A 27711-nucleotide genomic window follows, 5' to 3' on the forward strand; every position below is an offset into this window, starting at 1 on the left:
ATAAATTTATATAACTGTGTATTTATGTGTGTATATGTATACGTGTGAACGAATTTCTCTCTTTCTCTCTCCTTCTTTGCCCCCCCCACCTCTCCTTACTTTCCCTCTGAATTTAATTTCTATACCACCAATGGCTTATTAGAAAATTCAAATCTAATGTCCTGGAGACATCTTAAACTCAACTTGTGTAAAAACTTAACTCATTATCTTTCCCTTATCTCATTATCTTTCCCCTCAAATTCTCCTCTTTTCCAAATTTCGCCATTTCTATGAAAGGTGCCACCATTTCACCAGTCTCCCAGGTTTGTAACTTTGGCATTATGCTGGACCCCTCACTCTCTCTCACCCAACAGATCGAGTCAGTTGACAAATTTTGCAGTTTCCACAACAGCTCTCAAATTTGACCACTCTTCACACTCACACAGCTATCAGTTTAGTTCTGGCTCTTCTCACCTCTGGCCTACACTACCATATCAGCCTCCTGATTGATCTCTCCATCTCCAGCCTCTCCCCACTCTAGTCTTTCCTAGACCCTGATGCCAAAATAATTCTTAAGCTGATCAGATCGGACCATGTAACTCCCCTACTTGGTTGCCTTCAGAGGCTTCATTTTGCCATTAGAATAAAATATAAACTCTGTTCTTTAGCTTTTAAAGCCCTACACAACCTGGTCCCAACCCATTTTTCCAGCCTCACCAGACATTACTCATATACTTTCCCACATTCTGCAGTCCAGACAAACTGGTCTTCTCTCTTCTTCACATTTGATACTCTGTATCTTCATGTGGGCATTCCTACCTTCTTGGAAAGCACTCTTTCCTGCCTTACTCCTTAGAGTTTCTCTTTTCCTTTAAGATGCAGCTCAAGCACCACCTTCTGTATAAAGTCCTTCTTAATTCCCACCAAAATACCTTGTATTTAAGTACTTTGTATTTATTCACTATATATACATATATGTACCTGACATACATAATTCTACATATAAATATTACATAAAAATAATGGGGGAGAGTCTCCCCCATTAGAATACAAGCTCGTAATGAACACAGTTTGTTTCATTCTTTGTATTTATAGCCCCAGTGCCCACCACAATACCCGGCACATAGTTGGTGCTTAATAAAATGTTTGTTAATTCACACACACACTTTTGTATAGTCCTTATTTCCATCCTTTGTATCTGTTTGGTATTAAAGTTTGTAGATGAGCTCCCCGTACACAAATACTGGTTTCTTTAGGCTTCTTCCTCTTCTATCCCTCAGTAGAATGGTTTCTCTTTGTATATTTGGAATTTCATTACTAAGAATTTCCCCATCTCTCCTAGGCTAATTTGCCCTTGTGGTTTTAGGCCATGGGATACTATTTATCCTTTTCTCTGAAAACCTTTGAAATATGTTCTCAAAAAATCCAGGGTATAGGTCAGACAAGACCCGGCTTTTTCCTCCTGCTCTACCATAATTTCTAATAGTGTTCCTTTCCTCATCTTCAGTAATAATTACTAGCATTTATATAGCGCCTCAAAGTTTGCAAAGCACTTTACAAATATTATAATGATCTGATCCTCAAAATAACCCTGGGAGGTAGGAGCATTATTATTCCCATTTTATAGGTGATGAAATTGAATAAGACAGAAGTCAAATGACTTGCCCAGGGTCACACAGCTAAAAAATATCTCAGGCTGAATTTGAGCTTAGGTCTTCCTGACTCCAGGTCTAAAACTCTCCCAGCTGCCTCCTATCTCCACAGTTCCCACCATTTCTATTTCAGCAATCTTTTTTCTTTGTTGATAGGTCCAGAATAACAGCTGCTCTTTTTGTTTCTTCTACCTTTTGAAGGATTCAATTGTTACTAAAACCAACAAAATTATTAGATGCCTTGTTTTTGGCAGAGATATCTCTAACAGATGTCTGGATAACAAAAGTCCCTCATGACTGCTTTATCATAATTTTGGGACTTCCTTACCTGTTTCGTTTTCTATTCAAGGAGTCTCGAGTATATTTTTATGACAATATTGCTTATCTTTCTGCTTCCCTGGTGATCTTCCCCAAAACATTCTCCACAATATTTTCCCCTATTTGGTTTCTGGACTTCTTCATGAACATATCGTGGAATGCTATTTCAGCCCCATACTGTTTGTAAAACGTATGCTATTTCTTTTGAACAAAGCATACTTTTCCAGAATCATATTCAGTCACATGTCTCAACTCAACAAGGTTCACTGATGCCTATGGGAGGCAGTGTGCTGTGTACTGACATCTAAAGTCACAGATTCTATTGCTGGTTCCTTTCTTGGACTTTGTCTTTTGTGAATTTCTGGACATCTCTACTACCATTCTTCCTATATTGTAATTATTCTCTATGATCCCTAGCTTGGTAGGTATGCAGATAGTTTTTTCCCTCTTCCTTCCCTTTTTCATTTAAAACCCTTCTAATTGGTTTTGTGAAGCTCAAGGCAAATACATTTTTACTAGCCCTTGTACTTTATCCATGGTCATGAACACAACACTCCCATATTTTAAGCCTTGGTTCAGGAATTTAAATCTCCATTTTCAGACACTATTTTCTTAACTATCTATACCTATAAAACAAAGAGAGGACTAGATGTTTCTAAGATCCCTTCCACTCCCAAAATCCATGATTCCATGAATCATAACCGATTTTTGCTACCTTCTTCTCTACCCTCAAAATTCCCTTTCTTAGCCCCATTTCCTCAACTGTAATGTAAGAATTCAATTCAACATGATATGGTACTTTTTTTTTTACTGGCTTAATGGCTAAAAGTCTTGGTAATGTAGGAGTATTTTATATTTTAACATCTGGTCTCTTCTTATGAAGGAGTCATTTTAGAGCTACAGAATATGTGATAAATATATTAAGATAAATATTTCTAATAAAAGTTAATTTTGGTCCTACCTGGGATGTCCAGTTTTATGGGCTGTACCAGTTCTGGCTGCTTCAGCTGATTCCCAAAGTATACAAACCACTCCTTTACTATGGGACAGGATCTGCAAGCATCTAAATAAAGACAGTCAAAATCAAAAAGCATTCATGAGTACTGACATTCACTACAGTTGAAGGTGTGATGAGAACACTCGGTGCTTTCCATCTAGATTTAACAGCCACAGCAGGGCTGGAGTCAGGCCCTATTGTTGCCGTTGAGTTGTTTCAGTTATGTCTGACTCTTTGTGACGCCACTTGGGGTTTTCTTGGCGGAGATAATGGAATGGTTTGCCATTTCCTTCTCCAGCCTATTCTACAGATGAAGAACTGAGGCAAATAGGGTTGACTGACTTGCCCAGGGTCACACAGCTAGTGAGTGTCTGAGACTAGATCTGAACTCATGAAGATGAGTCTTCCTGATTCCAAGACCCATGCTCTATCTAATGTGCCACCTCACTGCCCACAGTTAGGTCCTATTAGGTCTTCTTTCCGAGTTCCCACATCTAAGTGTGATAAAGTGTTGTTTTTTTTTTTTTTAAGCAAGTCAATGTGTGGCTTTCTGCGCTCAGAAATGTTATACTTAACAAGCCCTGGACTTGGAAGTCATACTAGGAAGAGCTAGGTTCAAGTCCCGCAACCATGTACTAGTTAGGTGACACTAAGCCAATCACTTAATTTCTCTCAGTCGTAGTTTCTTTATCTGTAAAACTGGTCCAACAATACTGGCCTTAAAATAGAATTATGAGGATTGTCAATGTGAAAACACTCTCTAAACCCCAGGGTGTTATACTTGGTGTTACACTTTAAGATACTATTTTTAAAAATTATTGTTGTTATGCGATATGTCAAAAGAAGTTAAAAATTTCAAGTCCTAAAACCTTGGCCAGTTTTTGCACTTAGAAAACATTTCTGAGATACAACAATATAGAAGAAAAGGAAGATACAAATCTAAGACACCAAATAATATGAAGAAAGCACAAAATATGTCAATAACTGCTTCGGTCAATATTCTCTCCTTGTTTCAGCAATTCACTTTTTCTTAGTCAACAAGCTTTTGTTGATAGCCTTTTCATACTTAAATGGCCTTTTAATAAATGTCTCTGGATTATTAGAATTAAAATTATAGGGTATTTATACTTCCTATATTGTAATTATTCTCTGTGATCTCTAGCTTAGTAGATATGTAGATAGTTTTTTCCCTCTCCCTTCCCTTTTCATTTAATTTCATTTATTAATAATTAATTCATAATTAATTTCAACTAATTTTTTTTGGAGACTTTATACTTTGATGTATCTATGATTTCATCAATGTTGGTATTCCTCCCCATTTGTGATGCAGATAACAATCCATATACTATTCATCTTATGCAACTCTTATGTATATACATCCTATAAAGGGAATTAGCACAATGTACTAGAGGCCTTCTTCTAGTACACTGCCTGCTGATACCAATAGAGCACACAGGCTGTTTAGTTATTTTGTATTTTTACTGTTTACATAACCTCTCTATTTCCTTTTTCACTTCTATATTTTCCTGATAAGAATATTTCTCCTTCACAATTCTGAGTTCTGTTGCCTTATTTTAAAATTTGCTTTGCACCTCTTTTTGTGGTGGCAAAGAATTGGAAAATGAGGGAATGCCCATCAATTGGGGAATGGCTGAACAAGTTGTGGTATATGAATGTAATGGAATACTACTGAAATGATGAGCAGGTGGACTTCAGAAAAACCTGAAAAGGGCTTGTATGGACTGATGCTGAGTGAAGTTAACAGAACCAGGAGAACATTGTATAGAGTAACAGCCACGTTGTGTGATGACTAATGTTGACAGACTTAGCCCTTCTCAGCAATGCAAGGATCTAAGACATCTCCAAAGGTCTCATGATGGAAAATGCTATCCATATCCAAAGAAAGAACTATGGAGTTTGAATGCAGAATGAAGCATACTATTTGCTATTTTATTTTCTTCTTTCTTGTGGTTCCTCCTATTGGTTCTAATTCTTCTTTACAACATCACTAATATGAAAATATGTTTAATAGGAATGTATATGTATAGTCTATATCAGATCATGTGCTATCTTGGGGAGGCAGGCAAGAATGGAGGGGGAGAAAAATTGAAAACTCAAAAGCTTATGGAAATAATTGTTGATAAATCAAAAATAAATTAATTTTTAAAAATTTGCTTTGCAACTACTTACCTTCAAATAAATTCCAATCTATAAATATCATAATATTCAGTCAATTTCTCTAAGCCCCAAGTGGGATTATTTTTCCATTTATTCCCATTTATTTTTCCTAGCAAGCAGTAGTTCTTCTGGTTTTGCCTTTTTTTCTTTTTGTATTTTTCATAATGATATTTCTGTATTTCTTTATTTTTTCCATATTTGTTGAACTTAATTAACATTACAAACCACAATTTATTTTCAAATTCTCCTAATTTGGACATTTAGGTTGATTTCAGTTTATTGAAATTAAAAAATATTTTATATAATTCTAGAAATGCTAGCAAAGGCATTTAGAGATGAGAAAGAGATTAAAGCAATCACATTGGTAAAGGGCAAAGAAATTACCCCTATTTGGTGGTAAAATGATGGCTTACTTAGAAAACCTCAAAGAATCAGCAAAGAAACTGAGATATTAGCTTTAGTAAGATAAAACATTAGCTTTAGCAAATTCTAGATTTTAAATTATATTACAAAGTCATAGTCATCAAAACAATTTGGTACCAGCTAAGAAATAGAGGTTTATCACAGATTAGATGTGCAACAGAAGCAAATGAGCACAGTAATATAATATTCGATAAACCCAAAGATTCCAGTTACATAGTATATCCCATATATATTTAGCTGTAAGTCACATAGCAAGATCCAGTGGTCCTAAGGCAGATGATGATACAACTTCTTTATTGGTTTTCCATTAATAAAACCATATGTTCATTCACTATTCAACAAAAACTGTTGGGAAAACTGGAAAGCAGTCTCGTAGAAACTTAGTGTAGACTAACATCACGCCATATACCAAGATAAACTCCAAATAGGTATGTGATTTAGACACAGTAGATGACATCATAAGCAAATTAAAGGAACATGGAAGAAATTACCTGTTCAATCTATAGATGGGGAAGAGCTCATGACCAAACAAGAGACAGAAATTCACAGGAGGCAAAATGAACAATTTTGAATATGTAAAATTAAAAAAGTTTTGCACAAACAAAACCAATGTGGCTAAAATTAAAAGGAAATCGTGAAATTGGGGTGAAAATCTTTGTAGCAAATTTCTCTGATAAAGGTCTCATTTCTAAGATACAAAGGGAAGTGAGTCAAATTTATAAGAGTAAAAGCCACTTCCCAATTGATAATGGTCAATGGATATGAAGAGGCAGTTTTCAGAGGAAGAAATCCAAGCTGTCAATACTCATGTGAAAAATGTTCTATATCACTATTAGAGAAATGTACATTAAAATAAGTCTGAGGTACCACCTCACATCTATCAGATTGGCAAATCTGATTAAAAAGGAAAATGACAAATGCTTGTGAGGCTATGGGAAAACAGGTACTTTAATGCACTACTGGTGGAGCTGTGAACTAATCCAACCATTCTGGAAAGCAATTTGGAACTATCCCCCAAAATCTAACAAACTGGGCATACCATGTGACCCAGTGATACCACTACTAGGTCTATGCTCCCAAAGAAATCAAAGAAAGAGGAAAAAGACTCATATGTACAAAAATAACTATTGCAGCTCTTTTTGTGGTGGCAAAGAATTAGAAACTGAAGCAGTGCTCATCAACTGGGGAATGGCTGAACAAGCTATTGTATATAAAGGTGATTAATACCATTGTGTGGTAAGAAATAATGAAGAGGGGGTTTTAGAAGAACCTGAGAAGGCTTGTATGGATTGATACAAAATGAAGTAAGCATAACCAGGAGAACAATTTCTTTTCTTTTTTTTTTTTTTGTAAGGCAATTGGGGTTAAGTGACTTGCCCAAGGTCACACAGTTAGTACGTGTCAAGTGTTTGGTCTGAGGCCGGATTTGAACTCAGGTCCTCCTGACTTCAGGGCCGGTGCTCTATCCACTGTGCCACCTAGCTGCCCCAAGAGAACAATTTCTACAATAATAACAATACTGTAAAGCTAGACAACTTCGAAACATTTAGGAACTCTGATCAACACAATAAACATGCTATCCACCTCCAGACAGAGAAATGACAGACTCAGAGTACAGAGTGAAGCATATGTTCTTAGCTATGTTTGTCTCCTAAACGTGCACCTCACTACCACTGTATTTTAAGTTCATACCTATTCTCTTTCCCCTTTAAGTCTGTGTGTTTTCTTTGGAAAGTGAGCCCCATGTTTCTGAAAAAAATGTTTTGGAACAACTATTGTTACTATGCCATTTGAACAAATGTCTTTTCTAAAAGCTAACTGGGTCTGCTGGCTGACTGAGTTTGAGTAGTCACACATAGAGTTACCCCTCTGGGAGCCCTAAGTGCCAGTGCCAGAGTAAATTTGTTGTTATAGTAAAGAGGTGGCAAGTACACAAACAAATAATGTTATTATTTAGGATTTATAGTACTTGACAGTCCTCCACTAAAATTCTACTCTAATACTTCGCTGTAGTATAGAGGTGACTATGGGTCACAGATATAACACAAGATATGACAGGTCTCAACAAAGTGGAAAGACTACTGGTATGTGCCCATTGACTAACACTGTTTATCATTCAAGAACCAGTCTAGCAAAAGTAGGAGAAGGTGGTGCATTTTTTTTAGCTACAGAAACTCATTGCGGAGGGATTGTGATCTGTATTTGGTGTAACAACAACAATAATAGCTAGCATTTATATAGTACCTACTATGTGCCAGGTATTGTGCTATGCACTTCACAAATCATTTGATCCTCACCACAACCATGGCACGCTATTCTTATCATCATCATTTTACAGTTGAGAAAACTGAGGTAAACAGAAATGAAATGACTTGCCCAAGATCACACAGCTTCTAAGTATCTAAGGCTAGATTAGAACTCAGGTATTCCTTATTCCAGGCCCAGTGTTCTATCCACTGCACCACCTAGATCACATGGATGAAATTATGCATCTTTTAAAGTCTTGACATTTTACTTGACAATATATTTGCAAAGCATTTTATGGTTATATCTAGATGGAAACAGATGAAGAAGCTCACTGTATTAAGGTGGGCTCAGCTACAAAGTAGGAATTAAAATCTATCTTTTATTTGCCTGCTACTAAGACACTGGCTTTCTGTGACAATCAACATGTAGCAGAATTACACATCTAAGTTTCCTTCTCCATAGACAGGAGGTAAATGTGAGAAAGTGCCCTGTAAAATTAAAAAAAAAAATATATATATATATATGTGTGTGTATGTGTGTGTGTGTGTGTGTCTATGTACACACACACACACACACATATTTAAAGATAAATTTGGTAGACTGTGTGACATTGTCATAACAAGTCCTTCAAATAATCTGTGTCTGACAGGGGTGTCACTACCCTAGCTAACTATAAAAGTGGATTCAACTTTTGGGTTTTAGTTGGTATCATGGAAATTCTGGTCTGGTATCCATTTCCTCCATAACCACAAATGATTTAATTAGAAATTCTCCTTTCCCTACAAGCCTCCTTTTGACAACATAAATGTGAGGGTCAATTTAATCTACTAATCTAAGAAATGAGAGCAATTCTATCATTCACAATAGTCAGCCAAGTATTTATGCTATATTGCACATGGTTTTAATTGTTCGCAGTAATATAGGTGCAGACAATATCAGGTTATTTCTTTTAAAAAAGGACAATTTAGTTCTGGATTACAACAGAAAATGTGGCCTTAAGCAATCAATATGGTTAATAAAAGCTTTATCCTAACCTGACCTTTGCCTTCTGTCCTCATGCAAAATGCAGTAGGAAAACAAAACATCTGAACACTCACTAAAAAGACAAGGAAATATCTATCCATCCATCCATCCATCCATCTATATCTCCATACATACACACACATATATATATACTGTTTCCATGACTATAAGTTACACCATTTACAAGATGCTAAATATCCAGATAACAACTTTAAAAATCAATCAAATATCCAAATACTTTGTCAGCAGAATGTCAAGACACTTTGTATTTGGAAAGATTCGGGTAAGTGATTTTATCAATTCTTATCCAAATTGTTGCTCTCTCTTTACTTTCAGCATTTTTCTTTTCAAAAACATGTCCACATTTCCTCTACTCTTAAAACCCTCATTAGAGTCTACTATTCTTGCAGCTATCATCCTTTTATCTCTTCTCATTTTTTTAGCATAACTCTTCGAAAAAAGTAATCGACAGTAGGTACCCTCACTTCCTCTCTTCTCACTCTGCAGTGGGGCTTTTGACTTCATTATTCCACTACAACTGCTCTCCTTATGGCTACTAATTGCCAAAATCTAACGGTGTTTTTTCAGTCCTCATCTTTCTTGACCTCTCTGGAGCATTGGACACTCTTGATCTTCTTTTCCTCAATACTCTCTCTTCTTTGGGTTTTCATGACACTAGTTCTCCACCAGTCTATCTGGATCTTCATCCACATCATAACCACTAACTGTGGGTATCCCTCCAGACTTTGTCATTGGCCCTCTTCTTTGTTCTATTATATTTAATTTTGTGATCTCTTCAGCTCCCATGAGTTCAATTATCATCTTTGATCACGATTACCAGTTCTATATATCTAGCACTAGTCTCTCCATCTCCCATCTCCATGTTCCCCATGTCCTTCATGCCTGGAATGCTTCCCATTCTCACCTATACTTCTTAGAATCTCTGGCTTCCTACAAGACTTTTCAAGTGTAACCTTCTATAGGAGTCTGTTCTTCTCCCTTTCACCTCCCCCCCATCCCTCCCCCACCCAGACCTCCCAGTTACTAGCTCTTTCCCTCTAAAGTTAACTCCCTTCAATTCTGTATGTTATCTTACAGGTGCCTATTGATATTCATACTCTTGCCTCCTTTAGGATGTAAACAGCAGGAGCTGTTTTTCTTTCTCTTTGTATCTCTAGGCACATAGTAAACATTTAATAAATGCTTGTTGATTATTTTGAAGCAGTACTTCTGTGTAGTGGCAAGGAAGCCAGCTGATTAAGGAATAACTAAAAAAATGTGATATGTGAATAACAGAACATTAAGAAGCAATGAATCTGAAGAACACAGAGAGGCATGAGAATTCTTATGTGAACTAATACAAACTGAAGCTACCAGAACCAGGAAAATCATATACATGATGACCACAACGTAAATGGAAGGAACAATAAAAGAAATGGAGTGTTACATAATTATAATGACCCAGTCTAACCCTAAAGTAGAGACAGGAAAGTGCACTTTCCTCACTTCTTTGCAGAGGGGAAGGACATAAGGATAAAAAGGACATATGTACAGAATAATGCAAGTACTGTCAGACTCAAATCACACACTGTTAACCACTTTTTTTCCCCGTTGGTTTAAAAATCATTTATTACAAGGGTTAGCTCTCTGGGTAGGAGAGGAAAAAGTGATATATTTGGAAATAAAGATGATGTAAAGGCAGAAGATAGCAATAAAAACAAAGAATATGGATTTTATAAAGAGGAAAAATTAAGTTTTTATATTTGTCCTCAAACAAATGTGGTTATAATTTTAAAATTCTACTTAATGTTGAATTGTCCAAGCATTTAAAAACAAACCACAAGGATTCCTTGTAAAGGCATTTGAAAAAAAAAAACAAACTTATCCTTATGAAACAAGGGACTGGCATTGGCCAATTAGAGCCACGTCCTTATGAGCACGCTCTGCTGATATAATCCCCCATGGGCTTCAGAGCACAGGTATTGTTTCAAGTCTGTCTGAAGAAGAGAAGCCTTTCAACTGGCTTCTGAGCCAGAACCAAGAATGCCTACAAATGGCACTAACCAGATGATCTGGGTTCTCTCTTTTATCTGGCTGCATTCAAGTGAGGAGTGTGGTAAGCCTCTGGGTAGGGAGAGAGCTCCCCATCCAGGCCACCTGTCAAGTCATGTCTATGGTATGGTTGTTTTCTCGTGTCTGCTGTGTCTATTCTTTCCTGCTCTAAGGTGAAGGAGTACTGGACAAGGCTATGACTTTGTGAGCTTTGGAAGGTCAGGAGAGCTGGGGGTCCATGTTTGATTTTACTGACAGCTGAGACCAGTGAGGAATGAAGTCATGGGCAACCTGCTTGAACCCACACAGAAGTGAATAGAAGGCAGATAAATAAGAAGAGACAATTCACCCAGCGATGCTGAGCTGGCAAGTGAAATTGGTGGGGTGAATGGTTTAAACAAACTGCTTTCAGTTAGAGCTAATTCTCCCCAGGCACCAAGGTGGGGAGAGTGAGCGTCCAGGTATTGAGGAAGAATGCTTTGTGACTTCCAGCCCTGCAAATGTAAAAACTCTTGTAAAAGTTAATTGACATTAATTGGTTAAATGATACTAGAGTGACACTGGGAAAGAACACACCAGAATGGGAGCTTAAGTTGAAGACATTCAACAGATATTCCCAGCCCCTCGATGGGAGCCCTAGATCTCTAAGGGGGAAATGCAGCCTGGCTCTGGGAGACCCAACTCCTCAGTGAGAGTCTGAGTTGGGATAATGGTCCTCAGAGCTTATAAGGTCAACACTTAAAGAAAACAGACATTCCTTTGACTTGGATGCAGTTTTGCAAAGGAGTCAATGAACTTGGCAGTATTTCTGTTTATTCAAATTGTGCCAATTACCTGACATTTCCAAACTTTCCAACTTCCCCTTGACCATATATGAGAATTCATGATTAAGACCCATATAGCTGGATAAAATGATAAAAGAAAAGGTCTTATTGTTTTTTTAGTTCTTTTAAGGAACTGTCTTTATCTTAAAACATCGTTATGGACTATTCCTATTAACTGGAATATGCAGTATTTCTATTACTAATAGCTAGTTAGCTGTGGCTGAGATCAGAAAAAAGAGACAATGGATGTACTTTTTGCACATTCTACATTCCCTTATTGCTCAATAATTTTTAAAGTTACAAAAATGTTTAGGCATTTATTTAATCAGGTAGGACTAAAAGCAGGGTCAAGAAGAGAGCGAGGAGATGGATGTAAGAGCCTGGGACCTCATGTGTGCCTGTAGTTTTATTTTTCTTTTTCACTACCTTGCTGCCTAGTGTACAGTATACATTCAACTTGAGCATATGGGGAGTGGACAACAGATGCAACTCAAATACTACAGTGGAGAGGTGCAATCTAATATAAAGGCATCTCTCCCTTATCAGCACAACTGTAGCACACAACAAATATTCTTTTTTCCTCTCTTACTCCTTAAAAATCAGTGCCTTTCATTTTGTTTTTACATCCCATTTATTTCCCAATGTGACCCTTTCATCCCCCTTCTCTCAAGTGCATTGAACCTTCCCCTTGCAACAAAGAGAAACAGTTTAATAAAACAAATGGAAAAGTAAAAACGTCTGATGGCATATACAACATTCCAGGAGCTCAGACTGTCACATCTCTACTGGGAAGAGGAACCAAGAAAAGTTATTCAAACAGCATCATGGAATTCAGGATTTTAAATACCAAGCTAGTGCTTTAATGGAGAAGGGCCTGAGAGTCCAAAGTTGTAGAAGTTAAAAAGTGAGCTGATCAAGGATCCATTTGTACAAAAATATTTATAGCAGCTGCTTTCATAGTAGTCTTAAAGCAGAAACTAAGGTGGTGCTACCTCATACCAGCCACCTCCTCCCAGATAAGTGATGGACAGAATGAGACACGCATTTTTAGAAATAGCCAATGTGGAAATTTGTTTTTTAAGTGTTCAGTTTGAGGAGAGGCAGTGGGAAGGAGAAACAATCTAAAACAGTTTTAAATTTGAAAAAAAAAAAAAAAAAGCAGATCAGAGAAGACATACAATACAAGGGTCCGTGGCCTGTTTCAGGACACACAAAAGAAATTTAAGTGGTCTGAGGAAACCTTTGGGCTTTTTTTTTTTTAAATCATAATCAATTAATAATCAGAGTAGTAGTATTTAAGTTTTAAAATATCTCCCATCACCTGCCTGAAATTAAAGCATTTGAGTTATCTCTATTTTTATTTATTTATTTTTATTTTTAGGCAATTGGGGTTAAATGACTTGCCCAGGATCACACAGCTAGTAAGTGTCAAATGTTTGGTCTGAGGCCAGATTTGAACTCAGGTCCTCCTGATTCCGGGGCTGGTGCTCTATCCATTGTGCCACCTACCTGCCTCTATCTCCTTTATCTTTAAGACACTCAGCTCAAATTCCACCTTTCCATGATCGCCCCTCCCCTTTCAAAAATTTCTGTTTCTGAGATGACATTGCATCTGTCCATAGTTTGCAAGCGCATAATTGTTTGTATGCTATCTTTTCCATTAGATTCTTGACAGCAAGGACTACATTTTTGCCTTTCTTTGTATAACCAGAGCTAAACAGTGCTTGGCACATACTAAGTGTGTTTAATAAATGCCTACTGACTGATTGACTGACTGACTGACTGATTTTAGTCACTGAGTCCCCTCTAAAAAGTAATATATGTATCAATTTTTAGCCATCTTTGCCAAGGTGATAATTATGTGAAAGCATATCTATTTTTGATGGTAGAAAGAAGAAATAAATACTGGAAAGAGGGCCCTGTTGGGTAAGGGTAGGCCTGCTGGGAGGGACTTATGCAGTCCAGGAAGCAGCATATGAAAGTATGACTTGAAGGTAGGACAAGAGGAGCACATCAAAGACAAAGCTGAATTTGTAGCAGCCTTCCCCACTTACTCAGCTCACCATACCAGATCTAAACTAAACAAGGTATGGCTCCTGCTCCTCTGGAGTGTACAATCTAAAATGTTAAACATCAGTGGCAATGGCTATATATGCAACTCCTTTAATGGCTCTAACTAGTATTAATGAGTTACTAGTCAATGGATGAACAAACAAAAGTTAAGCAAACATAACTTTTCAGGTTCTACAACGAAATCATCTGCAGAGTCTACTCTGGCTACATGTAAAATACAATAAATTTTATTTAAGTACTATTTTAACCTAATTTACATTAGCTTAATACTGAAGCTCTTTTTTCTAACCCAGGTTAGAGTTATACCCTTGGAGGTATGCCTCCCTTAAATATAAATCAAATAATATTTTAAAATGCACCAGGAGAACTTACTATTACAAATAATAATATTGTGAATTTTTTGGAGTCAAATTCTGCAAATGGAAAAATAACTTCCTAGTTTTTTTTTTTAAACCAAATCAGTATTTCCATCTGTTGGATTGGCTTAAGAAAGAGTATGCCTGTTTACTGGAAACAAAATCTAAAATGATATTCTGAAAGGCAAGAGTGGTTTCTTGAGTTTTATTGAAGCCTTTTGTTTTAACATCTCAATCATTTCCAGATTTCCCATAAACACACATATGATACTCTTTAAAGTTTTAACTCACAAAAGATTATTTTCTGCTGAGGCATTTAAAAGGGGAGAATGTATTATGAAAAGAAAATGTAAAAAATATCAAAATGAATGAATGAATGAATGAAAAAAAGCATTGCTTAAGGACTTATGTTATGCCAGGAATAAACTGAAAAAAAAATTATTTGCATGGACTCCTCTTTTCTCGTTCCTCAATCAGCTGAAAAAAGGAAATTTCTTGATCAGTGAGCCTTCCCCTTTAGGTGATGAAATCTTTGGCATACAAAGAAGTAAACGAAAAGTACCCAAGTTATAATTGACTATAATATTATGCTCTGCAATGCTATTTTTTTTCTAGTAAATCTATTTTATGTATAAGTCACTTTCCCTTTAAAGTTGTCAATTATCTGTTTTCCAGTTTCTATAGATGAGTGAAGTTGAGTGGAAGGAGCACTAGGGTTCTGGATTCTACCTCTGCTACTTACTGGCTTTGTGACCTTGGGCAAGGCATTTAATCTCTCTGAGCCTGTTTCCTCCAGATCGGTCAACAATCAATCTACAGCATCTACTATATACTAAGCACTGTGCAAGGCATCGGGGATGCAAAGAGAGAAGTGAAGCTGTCCTTGCCCTCAAGGAACTTACATTCAATTGGCAGAGACAACATGTACATATATATAAATATAAGCAAAATATATACAAAATAAAAACAAGATAATTTTTTTGAGGGGAGATAGGGAAGGCACTAGATGCTTCATATAGATGAGGCATGAGCTGAGCTTTTGAAGAAATGAGGAATTTTATGAGGTAAAGGAACGGAGGAAGTGCATTCCAGGCACCCTAAGGACAGAAGATGGAATATCATGGCAGGTCGGGGCCAGGTTGTGAAGGGTGTGCCAAATAGAGGTATGCATATGTTTGATTCTAGACGTAATAGAGAGTCACAGTAGTTTACTGAGCAGAAAAATGAAATGAAAGACTTATGCTTTACTATAATCATTTTTTCAGTGGTGGAGTAAATGAGCTAAAAAAGGGAGATGAGGCACAGAGACCAATTAGGAGGCTACTGGGATAGTCTGGATGAGGTAATGAAGTAGGATGGTGAAAGGGCTTTGTAAACTAAGATGCAATATAAATGTTGGTTAATATTATTATTGATAATAATAAAATATTTGACATTTAACTAGTGCTTTATGATCTAAGCATTTTTTGCATATTATTACATGACTTTCAAAGCAACCCTGTGGTGAAGGTACTGCTTATATTACTGGCCCAATTTTGCAGATGAAGAAACTGAGATCCAGTGAAGTAAAGGGACTGTCCCAGTCACATAGCTAGTAAGTATGACAGGCAGGATCCAAACCCAAATCCACCACACTTTCTATCACAACCTCCCTAAAAACATCATTTCTTCACAAATTTAATTAAGCTGTGAATTTAAGTACTAATTATAACATTAAGACTTAGTATAAGCAAAGAGTACTTAAGAAACAACATAAACAAGGAGCAATTATGAACTAGTACCAGCAATAATTTATTTTCAAAGCATGGTATGCAGGAAGTCAAAAGCAACGAGGGAATAATTTATAGAATCTTTAAGAGCTGGAAGGACCAACGGGGACCTAGGAAGGTAATGGCTAATTTAGAAAGGAAGGACATTAATAAAAATGTTTTTTCCTAAATTATCAGAACTTGTAATAACCTACACAGTACAAAGAAGAATGGAATAGGATGGAAAAATAGATAGACAAAAAAGCATTGTATTGGTATCCCTGAAATATCAGAACTAGGGGAAGGCCTCTGGTGAGTTGGGTTAATCCTTTAATGAGGGATTTGCAGAAAAGGACAGATTCTCAAACCAAACAGGCTGAGAGGGTGTGAATAACTTGGGAGATGCACCAGTGGAAGAAGTACCCACACCACTCTTACTGAAGTTGTCCCCAAAAGAATTTATATTCATAAAGAACAAAAAATATAAAGTAAAAAAACTCAGCTAATCTCATAAAATATTTTAAATCAAAATTATTATTTTCATTCTATTTAAGGAAATGTTCTGATAAGAAATTTTTCTTGACAAAGATCACATCATTTTTTAATTAATATGGTCTATTCTCAGTTATGCACAGGAAGGCACAGATGACCTGCAAGAACAGAAGTCGAAAGTAATATAAATGTTATTTTCTGCATTTCATTATATGAGTTATTTTAAAGATCAGTATTACTTTCCTTGTTATGTTTTGGTGAGGGTAAACATTAAAAGAGTTTGAATTCCATGAGCAGTGGAAAAGTGTTTGGGAAACCTGGGTAACACAAGGAATCAAGGCGAAGATTTAAAAGATGGCTCCAGAAAACCAACAGACAGATATTCAAGAGTTGACTATACTTAGATATTTCTAACATCTCCACCTCTGGTTTTGCTAACATGTCCTTTTCCTGGTTATATTTGTACTACACAATACTGGTACACTTTGACAAGAACAACTGTTAGTCCACATCCAATGGAGGAAAGGTTCTTAACCTGGGACTGATTTTAGGGTTCCATGGATTTGGATGGGGAAGAAAATTACTTCTTTATTTCTACTAACCTCTAAGTTAAATTGAGCATTTCCTTCAATTATGGACATAGGCAACAAGCACTATTCTGAGAAATGGTCCACACTGTTAAAGGGATCTGAATGATTAAGAAATCCTGTTATAGAGGACTCTCTCTTCAGTACTGAAATACAGGTTTCTTAGGCCACACTCCATGTAAAAACCAACTGTCACAAATTTACCATGTGGTACTAATCAGTGTCTGTATTAGCACTAAGGCTTTGAATTGGAGGTAGATTCTGGGTTACTAGAAGTGTGGCTGGCTCCAAACACAGGGTGTTTCTGAGCTTCTTTTGCCCCAACTTCACCCTTTAAACTATGGCTATTGGGCCTTAGTCAACATATAAGTGTGACTATGGTTACCAGCACGTTTACCGTCACCATTCCTGGAGATATTCCTTATTCTCCTTTCTAGTACATAATGAAAGGTGAGAGAAACTAATATGAATAACTAATTATTAATTTGTGACCTACTCTTTTCATTTCTATTAAAACCCAATTCCTGAAAAAGTCAGCCCTTTGAAGGTCATGGCTGAGTGATGACATTTGCTCCTAGACTTCAAGGCTCATGCTTGTTGAATGGGACCCCAACAATTGGGAGACCTAATTTCTATTTAGAGTATAAAGAGAATCTAGTTTGGGTGATCTTTTGCCTGGAGGAGGAACCCTCTGTCCTTGATTCCTTCCATTACAGTGTAGGCCCACAGGGGTGAAGAAACTATGATTTCATGGCCACATATGGCCTTCCAGGTCCTCAAGTGGGCCCTTTGACTGAATCTAAACTTCACTGAACAAATCTCCTTCATAAAAGATTTGTTCTCTAAAACTTGTACTCGGTCAAAAGGTCACCCCCAGGGACTTGGCCACATGTGGCTTTAAGGCCGCAAGTTCCCTACACCTGAAAAGGGCAACCCAGCTCATGAAGGAGAAAACTAGACAGATAGGTCTGGATGGAAATGGCTTCCCCACCCAGATGCCTTGAGGCTGCGGAGTTTCATGATCAAGCCATGTTCTCAGCAGGAAAAGATGAAGACTTTTAACTTAAATGTCCACCAATCAGGGTTGATTTTCACTTGTCAGGTAAGTTCCCTTTCAGAAGGAATTTAAGGTTTTTCAGGGTCTCCCTTGAGGTCTTTGGTTACTGAGAGAAATCACTAACCATCAATTCATTGATTGCTGGCTGGCCTAATTAAGAAATTGATTATTAATTACCCAAAAACTCCTTTTCTCAGGGTTTTAATTCATCACAAAGGACTGTGGAATTTAATTACACGAAATATTGAGAATATTTTAATCTTCACTGACATATATGTGTATCTCTATAAGCATATATAGAGAGATACATTTACATATATATGGAGAGAGAGACAGACAGACAGGCAGACAAAGAGGCAGGCATTATTTTGTTAAAAAAAATTTGGCTGGATTTGTGATGACATTGGTATGGAACAGACACTCTCTTTGAGACACTTTACTAAGGCAGAGCTGCCTTTGCTCTCCAACTTCCCACCTCAGAGAGTCATAACCAGGGAGCTAAGAGGCTAAATGACTTGTCCTGGGTCATACAGAGGAGCTGGGCTTGGGGTAGTGGAGATAGAGAAAATACTATGAGACCCCAGTGAGATCCGGGATAGAATCCCATCTTTGATACCGTTAATTTAAAAAAAAAAAAAGGCAATTCCTCTAAGCAGCCTTGAGAAGAAAAAAAATTGCCAGATATTTTGTAAAATTATTTTATAAAAATATTTTAGTTGAGACTAAAAAGATATTGCTCCTTTAATAATAAATACATCTTGGGCTCTTAGAAAAGAAAAAAGATTTGATGTTTTTCAAAATTAATCTCCTTTTAGAGGATGTAAATGTAACAAGCTACAGGAAAAAATGTACTTCTCTTTAATGAATTTTGATTGCTTACTAATTATATGTAATGCCTCACATTATTTATCCTAAATTTTATGCAGATGTAAGCAATAATATCAGTGAAAAGATTTTACCAAAAAATTAAACCCTATTTAATTGCCTCCATGTACTTAAAGAATGGACTAGAGTAAATCAGGCAAGCTTCTTAGACTTCAGCATTATGCAACGCTACCAAGTCTTACCTTTACTGTCTTCCAACAAGAGTGAGTAAATATGTTGCCGAGCAGGACGGAAAATAAGTGCTTGGCCAGGGAGTTCTGGGTCAAATTCATCTTCCAATGTGTTGCTGCATTCAATTTCTCCACTGCTTAGGATATTGTAGACCAGGTAGCTTTCAGCTTGGACATGGTGTTCCTTAGCTACCTGCTCAAAGTAAAACAAAACAACGTGTTTCTCTTTTTGACAGATCTGTGCCCCAAAATCAGTCAGACATAATCCTGATATCCTGAAAAAAGCTGGGAACTTCAAAAGAAACTAATTAATCATTCAATCTTCAGGTCTCATTGACTGCAATATGAAGAGTTTAATCTAAAAAGATGATTCCCTATAAAGGAGGTACCACCCCTTGCCAGGTATTTTCATGTTTCATTAGGAATAAGTTCACAGCTTGCTATACAAAATGTAGATCCTTTAAGTCTCTGATTTGCACTGAAGATGTAAATGCTAGCAATTTCTGAGTATTATAAATTTTGTGAATGAGAGATGGGTGTTTTTGTGTTATATAAAATAATATGGTGGTCCTGTTAAAGTTGAGATGAGTTATAAAGATATTTGAGTGCATTCTCCCTCTACTGAGCCTAGACAAAATGCAAAGTCTAACTCACTGGTACTATTTCTTCAGAGCAATAAAGTGAGACTAGTAATTTGAAGGTCAGCAGTATGTAAAAACAGATTTTAAAGTTGTTTTAATCCATTATCATATTGTGTTAACTTGATAATCTGACAAACTGAAGATGACCAAGAAATGGAAATTATTTAACACAGATTTAAAAGACAGAAAACTTTTTAAAAAGTTTTGTCTCTTGTTCTCTTTTCAAGGCACAATTACAAAATTTGTTTTCCTGTTTTGTCTCTTTTCATTGGCCTCATTTTAATTATTTCAAAAGGGATAAACATTTTTATTCTTCTTCTTGGAAAAGTATAATTACTTGGTAGGCTGAACACCAGCTAAAATTTCAATTCCAGCTAACATAGCAAGAAATGTGATCTCTTGTGCAGCTGCAGAGAAGAGAGGATGTTAAGTCTTCTACTCCATTTTAATCAACCAAATCTTAAATTCGACATATACAAAATTGAACTTATCTTTCCCTCCCAAATGCTCCTTACTGCCAAATTTCCTTATTATTGTCAAGGACACTAAAATCCTCCTAATCACCGAGGATCACAACCTTGGTGTCATCAACTCTTCTTTCTCTTACCTCCCCACCTCCATATCCAATCTGTTGCCAAAGGCTTGTCGATTGCACCTTGGCAACATCTCTTGAATCCTGGCATAGGCCCTTATCACCTCACGCTTAGACTATTGCAACAGTCTGTGGTGGCTCTATCAGCCATGAGTAGCTCTTTCTCCCCACTCCTGTCCACCCTCTATTCAGCTGTCAAACTGATCTTCCTAAAATACAAGTCTAATCATGTCACCCCACCTAAACACCCCATCCCTACTCCCTAATAAACTCTAGTAGTTCCTATGACCTCTAGGATCAAACAGAAAATCCTATTTGGTATTCAAAGTCCTTCACAATTGTCCCTCCACTCCAATCTTCTTACATTTTATACTCCACCATGTATTATTCTTCAATCCAGTGACACAGGCCTCCGTGCTATTATTCAAACAAGACCCTACATTTTTCAACTGGGCATTTTCACCGACTGTCTCACCTGAATAGAATTCTCTCCCTTCTTCATTGCTGCCTCCTGGCTTTCTTCAAATCCTACTTAAATCCCACCTTCCAAAGGAGGCTTTTCCCAATTACTCTTAATTCTAGTGCCTTTTTCTCTATTAACTATTTCCAATTTATCCTGTATATAGTTTACTTGTTCATAATTACTTGCAAGTTGTCTCCTTATTGAGAATTGTGAGCTTGAGGGCAGTGACCATCTTTTACTTTTCTTTGTATCCCCAATATCTGGCTCATAGTCAGTGCTTAAAAAATGTCTATTGACCAACTCATCTAGGAAGATACTTTTCATGCCTGTCCTCAAATTTAGGTATATCAGATTTTGATGATGTAGACATTTTAACATAATCATTAAATTAAAAGAGGTATAGAGAAAGGTAGTGTTTGACCTGCATCTTGAAGGGAGTAAGATTAGGTAAATTAGAAATATATAAAATAGAATCAAAGAAATTTTGCAGGGTAAGCTTTAATATCTTTGCTGATCAGGAAAGGGCTCTTGTAGGAGGTACCACTTAAGCTGATTTTGAATGATTATGGATCTCCATTTAGAGGCCCTGCAGTGTTTCAGAGCTTAATGTCATAGCACACTATCCAAGAGCAGGAACATGTGGAGGACATCAGCAACTATATGGAATCCTTCTTCAACCTTGACTGTGCAGTGGGTCTCCTCCCTCATAGTGTCAAACAACTTTGGTGAGCAAACATCTCCCCAATCCTGTTCGTCTTTCATTTGGAAGACAGACTTTGAGGTGGTTCGTTCCCCTCAATAAATTTGTTTTTTTAACAATAAATAAGTAAAAGGGTTCTTGTATTTTCCAAATCTTTCAGTCAATGTATGGCGGTACTATGGAATATCTCTTTCAAAATCTTACCTTTTTTCTTCTAATAGCCTCATCAAAGATGTTCTTGGGGCATGTGTAGATTATTTTCATAAGATTTTATGGAGATAGGAAAGTAGGAATGTTAATGTATTCTCTGGACAGGATCTCAAGTGAAAAATTTATTACCTCTTTACCAAATGTCATGGCACAATGGAAAAAGTGCCAGTCTTAAGAGTCAGAAAAATGAAAACTGAGTCTCAACCTGTGTAACCATGGGAAAACTGCTTAACTTCTCTAAATTTTAGTTTTCTCTTTTATAAAATGAGGAAGCTGATTTTGGAAAAATTTCGAACACTAGAAAAGTGACTGAACTGTCCATATCCTTTGATTCATTGATATCACTATTGGATGATGCCTTCTAGGAGCATCTGAGAGCAGAAAACATATATATACACCTATACATGCAAAAAGAACGATAAAAGAAAGACATGATAGCACTTCAAACTGTTGAGTATGAATGTAATGGAATATTACTGAGGCATAAGAAATGACAAATAGGAGAAATTTAGAGACATTTGGGCAGACTTGCATGAACATTTATATAGACAAAGATTTTCCTCAGGACAACTCTATTAGAAGATAATAATGTACTTACTCTCCCTATTTTACAGATGAGGGCAGTGAGGTTCAAAGACGCTAATTGATTTGACCATGGACACAGGTATTAAGTTTCAGAGCTACTGCCAAAGTTAGGTTTATTTATTTATTGCTTCTAACTCTAGTGCTAGTTGCACTATGCTGTTATATCTTGTATGTAATAGCCAGTTCACATTTCATATACTGTAAAAAACTGATTACAAACACCAGCAATCCATCAAAAAGGTACCACCGTCATCTTCATGAGTTAGTACATCTCTATCCCCAGTTTTCCTGAAGAAAATGTTACCAGAAAGTGATCTAAATAATACAACTATGAGCTCTAAATGACTTAAAATAGAGTGATCCTAATTATTTTTCTGTAGGAAATCACAGAAGGCAGATTTATTTGATATTTATATCTACTCCTCCCCCCATGTGTTGAATTAATAATACAAAATTTTTAAAATTATGGTGTTAATGGAGAAAGTTTTAGGAAAACATATAGCCTCTGAATTAGACCCCAATTAAATTGTAAATGGAGTAATTTGTTGAATTGTTAATTCAACAAATATTTAGAGTCTGTTACATGCAAGGAATATGACATTTCTTGCTTGATTAATAGACTGCATGGAAAAGTTGGTGTTTAATTCATCAATATATTGTATTATAATCTAATATAAAAGATATATATTGTAATATATACATATATCTCTAATACAAATCTAGATCCAAAACATTTTCAGTCTTCGAAGAATTTTATCATCATCATAATCTATTTTGCTAAGCAACTTCTAAGACAGGCCATTGTTTTCGTAGCTACAGATTCACTGTGGTCTGAAATTATTCTTGCTGTGAAACACCAGCAAAGAACAAGATCAAAGAGGGAGAAAAAGATGGTACCTCTTTAACAAATGCTTCAAGAATAAGTAATATGTGATGGTTTATTATATCTTCTCCCTATTGCAAATCTTTTGATTTAAATCTCCAATTTTTCCCTCTCCTTCACCTCTCATATCCAATTAGTTGTCAAGTTCTGTCAATTATGCTTCCACAACATCTTTACCATCCTACCCCTTCTCTCCATTCATACAAGCATCTCAGTTCAGGCGCTCATCATCTCTCTCCTTGACCAAAGCAGTAGCTTAATTGGCTTCCTTGCTTCCAGGATCTCTACTCTCTAATATCCACAAAGCTGGTAAATTAATATCCTTAAAGCACAGATCTGAACATATGTTCAGTCATGGATGCCACAGTTTAAGAAAGACATTAATTACCTGGAGAGTGTCCAAGAGGGTGACAAGAATGGTGAAGGGCCTTGAGTCCATTTCATATGATGCTTAGCTGAAGACTTAGAGGGGACAAGAAGGCTGCCTTAAAGCATCTGAGGGACTGTTGTTATAGGGAAGAGGCATTAGATAGGTTCTGTTTTGCCCCAGAGGGCAGCACCAGGGGAGTGGGCAAAAGTTTCCAAAAAGCAAACTTGGAATTGAAATTAGGAAAACCTTCCTAATAATTAGGGCTGTCCAAAAGCAGATTTGGGCTGTCTCTCCAGTGGTATTGAGTTTCCCCTCATGGAGTCCCTCAGAGGCTAAACACTTGCTAGGCATTTCTTTGTGGGGATTTTTTTTTTTGGTATATGTGTCGGACTAGCCATCGGGGCTCCTTCCAGATCTCAAGTTCTGTGATTCTATGACATTTCTTTGTTCTAAAGGCAAATCACTCTTAGATCTGGGATACAACATAAACTCTTGTTTACCATCCTTTCCACTACCTCACATTACTCCTCTTTATCTGCTCTACATTCCAGCCCAAAGAGAGCCTGTTTGTTTTTCCCTGTATACAACATTCAATCTCCTGCCTCCATGCCTTTGTACACAGTGCACTCCAAGCTAGGCCTGCTTCCCCTCCTCACCTCCATCTATTGGAATCCCTCACTCCAATGCTCAATGCAACCTTCTATACATGACCTTGATCACCCCAGTTGTCGAGGTTCACCCTCACCAAAGCACTTTGTATGTTTTGTAATTACTTATCTTTGTCCATGCTGTTTCTCACAGGAGGAAGTAAGCTCCTTGAGGACAGGGATGTTTTCATTTTTGTTTGTATCCCCACTGCCAACACCAGTACCCAGTACATACAATGTGCTCAATAAATAAATGCTCGTTGTATTGAATTGTTGAATTCCTGGATGACCTTGCCTATTCTGCTAATATTCAGAGGTCCCTTATTTATACTCCTCTCTACCTCAAAACATTTCTGTCTCTATACCAATTCTCTTTTTTTTTCTGAAATCTCTTCACCTGTATTCTCTGTCCCATTCTTCTTTAGCTTCTTACAGACCTTGTCTCTTCCCTGATTCTCCCCCACCATCTTCAAACTCCCTCTATCCATTTCTTCCCCTTTGCCTACAAATACATGTCTCCCTATCTCGACCAAAACTCTCACTTGCTCTTGCAGCTACCAGCTCTCAATTGTTTACTTCCTTCCTTCTACTGCCAAACATTTTAGATATGTGGTTTGTACCCATTGCATGCATTTCCTCAGTTCCTCCTTGTTTCTTAATTTCCTACAATCTGACCTTCAACCCTCTATGCTAATGAAACCGCACCCTCAAAGATCAGCAATGATTTCCTAATTGCTAAATCCAATGTTTTTCCTCCCTCAGACCTCACTCTCTCTCTTATCACCACATGGCATCCCCTTCATCTATAAACTTTCTAATCCCTTGATGGTATTACATGACATGATCCTGGTTGCTCCCTACCTCCATGAAAACCCTTTTATTATTTTCTCTTTTATCTCCTGACCCTTAAACGTGACCATTTTCCAAATTCACTTCTTAGCCCTCTGCTATTTTGCTGTCTGTAGCCTATTTCTTGGAGGTATCATTCACCTTCACAGGCCTCAAAAATCTTTATTCAGATGATTCTCAAATTTGTATTTCTAGCCCTACCCTCTTTCTTGACCTCCAGCACTCCATCTTCAAATGTTTATTGAAGAGTTCCTATCGGATGTTCTGCTGGCACCTTAAACCTGACATGCCTAAAACCAAATAAATTATCCTTCTCAAAACAGCTTCATCTACCTTCCTTCTTTCTTGCATACTTACATTCCTCCTGGACCCTTTCCCTCACCACCTAGTTATCTAATCAGTTACCATTCCCTTCTAATTCTTCTTTTGTAATGTCTTCCACATCCCAATTCAGGCCCTTTCCCCTCACATCTGAACTACAGCTATTATCTTATCCCATCCCATCTTCTTGCCTCTGATATCTCCCTTCTCCAGGCCACCAAGCACAACATCACCATCTTCTGAAAACATCACTTTCTTCAAGAAACCTCTCAACAAGGGCCTTAAAGGTTTCCCATTACCTGCAGAATAAATGCCAAATATCTAGCCTGACTTTCAATGCCCTATATACTCTCATCCCAAACTACATTTCCAACCTATCTTTCATAGCTCCCCTACAAAAATTCTAACTCAAAATTCCCCTGGGGAACCTAAATTGTTCTCTTCACTGTTCCTCAAACATGTCTAGTGCATTCTGGCCTCCTCACTTTTCACTCGTGCTATACTCCCTCCCTGGAATCCATCCTCTGTCTATTCAAATTCCACCCTTCCACCCATCCTAAAATTTGAAGTCCTATCTCATCAAGAAGATTTTCCTGCCTATAATAGTCCAAGGTGATAGCTGCTCTATGGAAGTACTATTTTCTAAAACATTCTGCATTATTAAATACCACCTTGTAGTTTTAATTAAACATTACATATGCATTTATCTCATCTCCCTAAAAAAAACTTTAAGGTCTTTGAGGGCACAGACCTTTACTTTTGTGTATCTCCCTCACCCTTAAAGGACCCAAAACATTGCCTTGTTATACAACAAATATTTGTTGAATGACATTTTTAGTCATCACGTATTAAATCTGGGTGAATATATCCAAGTACCTGCAAAATCTCTGGGTCTGACCACATGATTACTTCTTGCTTGTCTGATGTTTCCAAGCTGGGTATCTGGAGAAGCCAGGGGGATTGTTGCCCTGGAAGGAGATAGGATGCCACCCCTCTACAAAACACAGTTTTATTTCGTCCCAAAGGTAACATCTCTTCCAGGTCTTTCAACCCCTGCTGCAAGTGGAGTACTCTAGTTATGTAGTCTGCCACAGCAAGAATTGTGTTAGTTCTCTTGTCGTTGTTCTGTTTAGCAGAGGAATAACCAGACAGGCATTTTTGCCGAAAACTTTCCAACATGCCTTCTGGAACTGTATCATTGCCCAGTAGGCAGGCCAAGAGAGGAAGATCTGTTACATTGAGACCCAGGCTATGGCAAAGGTTCTCTCTTGAGAACATAACAGTAACAAGACAGTCAAGGTGGAGCTTACTAATAGAAAAGTAAGGGCACGTATTAAAGATGAGATAGTCGGTATCTTCTCCAAGAATTCCCAGGCAGTTATTTTGGAGACCATAAGAAGCCACTTCATAGTCTGCCTCTTGTAATGAACACACAGTTTCCTGACCCAGAGACTTTAAAGCAAAACGTGTAAATGTGGCCAGCCCCGAGGGAATGAAGAACATATCTCTGCCTGGTTGCCGCCTATGGGTCTTCATGAACTGAAAGATTCTAGATATCTCCTTGTTGTTCCTGAGTCTCCGTTTCACCCATTCATGTCTCTTTTTCTGCTCTACCACACCATCAAAGAAGAATACCAATTTGATGCCTGCTGTAGTAAAAGCTTTAATGAAATCTTCTAAGACAGAAAGGTATTCCAGCCACTGGCCACCACAAACCCAAGATTCTGGTGTATACCAATGTCTAAGACAACACATGGCATCAACAACAATTACAGGAATGCATCCAGGTTGGTGAATTTGGTATTTTTCTGCCATTTCTTTCAAATTTACTACTGTACATACACTGGGACAGGCATTAGCCACAAATCCATGTAAACCTCTCACACCCATTGTTGAAGTCGTGATATTAATCTGAAAATAAAAATAAATATGGTTAATCATTCTGTTAACGCAGCCCAAAAAAGTATCTTTCAAGTCAAATGCACAATAATATACAATCTGTATATACAAAGTTCATCTTCTGCAGAGGGGTAGCTTTACCTCAGACAAAAATATGTACTGGTTTAGAGCTTTGGGAGGTTTCAGATAGAAAGTGAAGAATACCATATTAACTTGAATAAAGCTGGAATTAACTAGAATAAAATATAGCTACTCAAGCTCAAAACTTCACTAACACCCTCTATAATTACTTGGGTTGGAATTCAGGAAGGACAATGGTAATCATCTAAGATCTCCATTGAGGCTATTGCTTCAACAAATTCTTAAGCCAAAAGCCAGAACAGAAATATACTTTCCAAAAAGTCAATGTCTCAATTCTGGGCATTTTGAATAGAAACAGTGAATTTTTAAAAAGCCACCTGGCCAAGTGATGGTCATAACTAAGGAATAT

The 27711-nt window shown here is 37.1% G+C and overlaps 1 protein-coding gene across 3 annotated transcripts in view; it reads right to left on the reverse strand.

Moving 5' to 3' along the window:
• FAM120B (family with sequence similarity 120B) overlaps positions 1–27711 on the reverse strand; it is a 120387-nt gene that overhangs the window by 83522 nt on the left and 9154 nt on the right. For all 3 annotated transcript variants that reach the window (XM_027854883.1, XM_027854882.1, XM_027854881.1), the window contains exons 2-4: positions 26199–27233; positions 19074–19254; positions 2911–3012 (exon numbers count right to left, since the gene is read on the reverse strand). In XM_027854883.1, the coding sequence (XP_027710684.1) occupies positions 2911–3012; positions 19074–19254; positions 26199–27212 (1297 nt within the window). In that variant the 5' untranslated portion in view covers positions 27213–27233. The remainder of the gene's footprint in view (positions 1–2910; positions 3013–19073; positions 19255–26198; positions 27234–27711) is intronic.

Source organism: Vombatus ursinus, unplaced genomic scaffold (assembly GCF_900497805.2).
Source record: "Vombatus ursinus unplaced genomic scaffold, bare-nosed wombat genome assembly UNPS02010639.1, whole genome shotgun sequence".
Lineage (NCBI taxonomy): Eukaryota > Metazoa > Chordata > Mammalia > Diprotodontia > Vombatidae > Vombatus > Vombatus ursinus.